Source organism: Gavialis gangeticus, unplaced genomic scaffold (genome assembly GCF_001723915.1).
Source record: "Gavialis gangeticus isolate Ggan-Ray unplaced genomic scaffold, GavGan_comp1, whole genome shotgun sequence".
Lineage (NCBI taxonomy): Eukaryota > Metazoa > Chordata > Crocodylia > Gavialidae > Gavialis > Gavialis gangeticus.
The window spans coordinates 41,088,642-41,095,394 of NW_017728993.1; the positions used below are offsets into that span (position 1 = coordinate 41,088,642).

At 42.8% G+C, this 6,753-nt stretch overlaps 1 protein-coding gene across 2 annotated transcripts in view; it reads right to left on the reverse strand.

The window, feature by feature from the left end:
* EVI5 (ecotropic viral integration site 5) overlaps positions 1-6,753 on the reverse strand; it is a 221,754-nt gene that overhangs the window by 131,984 nt on the left and 83,017 nt on the right. For both annotated transcript variants that reach the window (XM_019501612.1, XM_019501611.1), the window contains exon 4: positions 895-1,119. In XM_019501612.1, the coding sequence (XP_019357157.1) occupies positions 895-1,119 (225 nt within the window). The remainder of the gene's footprint in view (positions 1-894; positions 1,120-6,753) is intronic.

A 6,753-nucleotide genomic window follows, 5' to 3' on the forward strand; every position in this document is an offset into this window, starting at 1 on the left:
ACCCACTTTTAAAAAAAAATGCATTCCTCAACAAGAGAGTTTAATCAAATCTAGGAAGAGAGTACAAAGACAAATTTGGAATACAGACTGGATAACACCGTTATTTATTTTCTCCTTTGCACCCAACAACCTGGTCCACAGAGAAACCTGTAACACAGATATTAGTAGGGACTTCCTGAAGAGGTTAATGCTATGAAATAAGACATGGACAGTCTGTATACATGTGCTTTTTCTTGGCTCTTTAGATTTTACTTAGAGTTGTCAAATTTAACTCTGTTAATCAGATTTGACAGCTGCTCAGTGTTTCTGCTGACAAAGGACTTCCAGAGACTGCAATCTGGAATCTACTTTCCTAATTTAAGTCCCAAAATAATGACATTAACCACAAAATGCAGGGAAATTCTAATTTTAGGAAACATTTTATCCTGAACTCATCTTGTATAGTAATCTTAAGTCAGCCTGTAGATGTTTTCTTCACTCTGACCTTCAACACATAAGATCAACAGAATGGTTTGAAGATTTAATGTCAGTTTTGATTTCTAGTGCACATTTCAGTCAATTGTCACAGCATTTATGATCTATTGCATATAACACATTCCATTATACTTTCAGCATTTAGCATTTTGTTTTAATCTAATGAGGTAACTAAGTTTTTTTGGACCACTGATAAGTGAAGTATTCCTCTGGTTAAAAGGAATACAAATATTTCAAGCCATCATAAAAGTTGTGCTAACTGGCAAAAAAACATTTTAATACTGTACTAAGTTACAGCTTTAAAAGATTATATTGCCAAAGACTAGGTGCAAGTTCAAAAATACAAAGACATAAGTTATATTTCAAGTCTCTATGTTACAATATCTTATTTCCAAGAAGAGTTGCGAACTACAGACTTACCTTCATTACATTAAATAAAACTTCCTGACCAAGGCTGTCTTTTTCTTTAAAAAAATCATGTTCAGGATATGTCCTAGCAATGTCCCTTCTTATTAGTTTTTCGCAAGGAGAGGTCATTTTCAAGAGCTCTGAATATTGATCCTTTATTGGCATGCTTTGAGCACTGCATAAAAGCTGCCATACTATTGCTCTGAAATGATGGGGTATCCCTTTTCGAACAAGCTCCTAAAGCACAAAAAAAAAGAAAGTAAACTCATTAAAGCTTCCTACAGGTATAAATACATATATCTCTTCAAAACGAAATAAGAGTTAAAATAGATTTTAGTAAGGGAGGTTTCTCCTAACTTTAAATGTTTCAGTCAACAATTCACTGCTTGAGGTGTATATTTAAAAAAAAAAATGTAGAAGCATAGAATCATAGAAAATTAGGGTTGGAAGGGACCTCAGGAGCTCATCTATTCCAACCCCCAGCTTACAACAGGGCCATCCCCAACTAGATCATCCCAGATGTACTAACTTCAGTTTCGTGCTTACTAAATTGACTTAAGCTAGCAAAAGTAAGAAAGTTAAGACTACAAGAGTATAAAGTACCACAAGGCAAAGTTATTTTAGTACTTAGGAGCTAGAAAAGCTACTAAAAATAACCCAGTATCAAGACAAGTTACTTAATACATTTTGGGTTATATTGTATATTCTTGCATACGGTGTGTCTCTTTTCTAAAATTCAGGAGCCAAAATGATAAGCAAGGAAATAGGTAATAGCAGTTCAGCCTCTGGGGGGAGGGGAGGAGGAGGAGAGGGGTAGCAAAAGTAATGCTGCCCATGTTGCAAAGAAAGCAGCATAATGAGCACAGGGCTCCCTAGCTCCAGACATGTTCCCTTTCTCCCCAGCAGAGGCTCCTGTTGCAGAAGCTGCTTCTCATTTACTGCTACTTACTAGGGCTGTGCGAAGCTTTAGTCCCTGATTCGATTAGGCAGAGATTCGGCCCAATTTGGTGGCCAAATATCCAAATCCAGATTGAATCAGGAGGACCCTTTAATCTCTCCGAATAGAATCTGAACCCCCTGAATCAATTCGGAGAGATTGGGAAAGATTTGGAGATTTGGACAGACACAGCTTTAAATGTTTTTTCTACATACCTCAAGGTAGCAGGGGCTTATGAGTGCTGCGATGCTGGGACACATGAAGTGTCCCACAGAAGCACAGGGAGCTCCCCAGCACACTCAGCAGCAGACCCACAAGTCGACCAGAAGCACTTATGATCCACTTCCGGGTCCCCTGGGGAGCATGCTGGGCTCCCTCGCCCCCAAAGCTCAGCGACTGGTACTTCCTGGTTCTGGGGGGAGCACCAGGGGTCCCCCTGCGGCTGACCGCTGAGCTGGGGGGGCTCCCCAGCACGTTCCCCAGCAGACCTTCTAGGTTTGCCACCGAGTATGTGGAGGGCCCCCCCTCACTTGTGGGACGCTGCATGTGCCGCAACATCGCAGCGATCACGAGCCGCGCTGGTACCTCAAGGTATGTAGAAAAAACTTTTAAAGCTATGCCTATGTCCAAAATCGCTGATTTTCTGAATCAGCATTGAATCTTCAGGCCTACCAGCCTGACTTTTATCCCAGGGGAAGATCTTAGAAAAGTTTATTAAAGAGTCCGTCCTTAATCGACTGGCTGACACCAACATCCTGAGGGATAGTCAGCATGGGTTTCTTGCGGGTAGGTCTTGCTTGACCAATCTCATTTCCTTCTATGACCAGGTGACCTATCACCTGGACAAGGGAGAAGAGATTGATGTCATATCTTGACTTCAAAAAAGCCTTCAGTCTGGTATCCCATGATCACCTCTTGGCAAAACTGGCCAACTGTGGTCTTGGGTCCACCACGATCCACTGGCTGGAAAATTGGCTCCATGGTCGGACCCAGAGGGTAGTAATTGATGGAAGTCACTCATCATGGTGTCCTGTGAACAGTGGGGTCCCCCAAGGCTCTGTCCTTGGACTCATATTGTTCAACATCTTCATTAATGATGTGGGCATTGGAGTCAGAAGCGGACTGGCCAAGTTCGCCAATTACACCACACTTTGGGGCAAAGCACCCACACCAGGCGGGTGATCCAGGCTGACCTGGACAGGCTCAGCAAATGAGTGGACAAGAACCTGATGGTGTTTAACACTGAAAAATGCAAGCTTCTCCATCTTGGGAAGAAAAACCTGCAGCATCCTTATAGGCTTGGCAGTGCTATGCTGGCTAGCACTACAGAAAAAAGAGACTTGGGGGTCATGATTGACCACAAGATGAATATGAGCCTGCAATGCGATGCTACGGCTACTAAAGCGACCAAAACGCTGGCTTGCATCCATAGATGTTTCTCAAGCAAATCCCGGGACGTCATTCTCCCCTTGTACTCGGCCTTGGTGAGGCTGCAGCTGGAGTACTGCGTCCAGTTTTGGGCTCCACAATTCAAAAAGGGTTTGGAGAAGCTTCAGAGAGACCAGAGAAGAGCCATGCACATGACCAGAGGTCAGGAAAACAGACCTTACGATGACAGGCTGAGAGCCATGGGGCACTTTAGCCTGGAAAAGCACAGGCTCAGGGGTGATCTGATGGCCACCTATAAGTTTTATCAGGGGTGACCACCAGGATCTGGGGGAACATTTGTTCACCAGAGTGCCCCAAGGGATGACAAGGTCAAATGGTCATAAACTACTGCAAGACCATTTCAGGCTGGACATAAGGAAGAATTTCTTTACTGTCCGAGCCCCCAAGGTCTGGAACAGCCTGCCATCGGAGGTGGTTCAAGCACCTACACTGAACACCTTCAAGAGCAAACTGGATGCTTATCTTGCTAGGATCCTATGACCCCAGCTGACTTCCTGCCCTTTGGGCGGGGGGCTGGACTCAATGATCTTCCAAGGTCCCTTCCAGCCCTAATGTCTATCAAATCTTCAGATTTAGCCAAATTGAATCAGGGATAGTGATCCGAATCAACAAATCAAAACACTATCCCTGATTTGAGCCGAATCCAAATCCAAATCAAATAGGGCCCGCTTCATACACCCCTAGTACTTATCAGTATTTCCAAAGAAAGATCTTTTTTTCTTTCATTCTGTCTTTCAAAAATAAGGTGCTTATCTTACTTGGGGGCATGTTGCGTATAAGAATATATGGTATTTAAGTAATGATTCATTTCTAGTACTGCTGTCATTGGCCAGAATAACTGATGCAGTTATTTTACAAGAAAGTATCTGAGAGACAATGTCCTTCATTACATTTTTAAATCTCAAATTCAGACCAGAGGAATCAATTGGAATAATTTCCAAGACAGCTAAATGATAAAATTAACAGTATCAAAATGATGAAACAGCATTGTTAGCCAACAGAAATACTTACCAAACTATTATCTTGTGCAGGTAAGGATACAGGGTTAAAATGGTATAACAAAATGTCCCATTTCTCTATTATTCTGGTAAGATTATTTATAGCAGGAACATTCAATATGTACAGGAAATTCTTGAATTTGATTTGGTTAACTGGCCTGCAGTGCTTCAGGGTTCTTTTGCTTTGGTTTAAGCTATTTCAATACAGGCATACCAAAAAGAGTATTATGTTCAGATCCACCAAGCTTTCTTATTTCTCTGTAAACTACAAGTAGCCTGAATATAATCCAAGTCTTTGCTGAGTTAATTGTTTTTGAAGAGCCACATACTAGGAGTCTTGATAACTTTCTGTATCAGTTTTACATAAAACCAGAAATTGTTCCCTAGCTTGGTTCATCTCTTTCTAGATCTATCAGGAAAGACCGGGTGATATAGATTTTGATTGCTTGATCTAGCGATTAAAAAAAAATTATGGATCAAGAATGTTAAGGATTTCAGGGAAGATAATTAAGATAGAATCATTATGGTCTATACCAGTGGAAACCAACTTCTTTGGCAGGTATGCCATAAATTAGTCCTGTACCCTCTCTGAGTGCCACTACAATCCCCCTCCTCTGTCCAATCTGCTGCTCTGCTTTCTGCTCCTAGGTATGTGCTCCCTACCTGATCTGCTGTTCTACTTCCTGCTTCCTTCCCTGTGCTCTCTGCTCAATCTGCTACTTTGTTTTCTGCTCCTTACCCCATCTGCTGTGGTGCTCCCTGCTCCCTCCCTGACCTGCTGCATGCAATACAGCAGCTGCCCATGTTAACTGTGACTACAGGCTGACCACCCCTAGTCTAAACCCGGGGTTTTCAACCTTTTTGGGTTGGTGTACCCTCGGCAGCCAGTCCAGAAGCAGGGAGTCCCCAACGGCAAAACCAGAAGTGCTGGCAGCAAACCTGAAAGTGCCAGCGATAAACCCAGAAGTGCCCCCCCCCACCACACACACACTTCGCTGCCACCTACCCCTCTGGAGGCTTCCCAAGAACCCCCACATACCCCTAGTCTAGACCATTTCCCATTCAATAGAAGACATTTCCTTTAGTATGTACATTTTTTGTATCTTATCCAACTGCTAGTTCTTTTTATGTTCTTGAACCAACATAATCATCTATTAATCAATCTTCTTTAAGAAAATATAAAATGCTGAATAAGGAAAACTGGTAGATCTTGCAACAGCTAGAAACTGATATGTAAAAACCTCTCTATAATGAAGGTTGAAACTAAAACGAAGGTTGAAACTAAGAATCATCATAAGGCTACTTTTTAAAACTCCTTGCTAGTAAAATACAACTATAAGCATTAGGTCTTTGCAAATGGTATCAAATAAACAAAAAGGTACAAGCTGAGTAGGTACTTAAAACATTTAAAATAGCACCAGATAAAACTTTTTGAAAACTGCTTCTTATCCAAAATTATAGTATCTTCTCCACACTCTCTCAGAGGAGTTTCCAAGGAAAAAGACAGTGAAATTTTTAAGCAAGTGTTGTTTTAGAATATTGCAGTTTCAATTAAACTAACAAGAAAGGGGATATAATTCACACATCTCCTTCACAACAGAAAGAGCTATTCGGTAATTCTGCAGCGCTGCACTCAACTCTTTAATCCCCCTAAGATAACCACTCTAGCCACTCTGTAGCTCCTCTGCAGGAACATCTTAATTTTGTAGTACTAGGACTGCATAATAAGGTCAGGGAGCAGGGCTTCACTCCCTGAGCTAGCTATATTTCCCCACCCGCTCCTAAAGGATTTTCAGTTTCCATACAGCAGCTGTACACTTTAACTCCCTACACATTCTCCCAAGTATCCCTCAATTTCCAGTCCTCTAAATCAATAATTCTTAACCTTTTATGATCAAAGCACACCTCAGAAAATACCAGGTCTTTGCCTTTGGGTTTTTTTTTTAACTATGAAAAAAGAACACAACAATTCTTCTGTTGAAAAGGACTTAAAACTGTTGCGGTCTTTCTGTTTGAAATCTCTGGGTGTCTCCAGACAAGCCCGCACGTGCCTCTTGCAGCATCTCAAACCCTTTGAGATGCTGCAAGAGGCACATGCAGGAACAAAAAAAGTTCCCTTCGCAGCGCGGGAGCAAAATTAGACCCCTGGGGTCAAACAATAACCCAGGGGAAAAAAAAAAAAAAAAAACACGGGTCAGGGCAGGGTCCCAGACTGTGCCCTGGGGGCTCGGTCCTCCACAGAGATGCTCTGGTAGCCTGCCAGAGCGTCTGTGGTTGGCCCTTTCCCTGGTCCTGAAGCATGCTGCCTGCCCATGTGGGGCAGATAGCGGTGCAAGCTGCAGGGATCTGGACCCAGCTTTTGCCAGGTAAGTAGGGGGTTGGGGCCCACCCATCCCATTCCTTTCCCCAGCTCCCTGTTCCTTGCCCCCTGTTCCTTCCCCCAACTCCCTGCTTGCTCTCCCAGGCCCCCCCCCCCAACTCATCGGC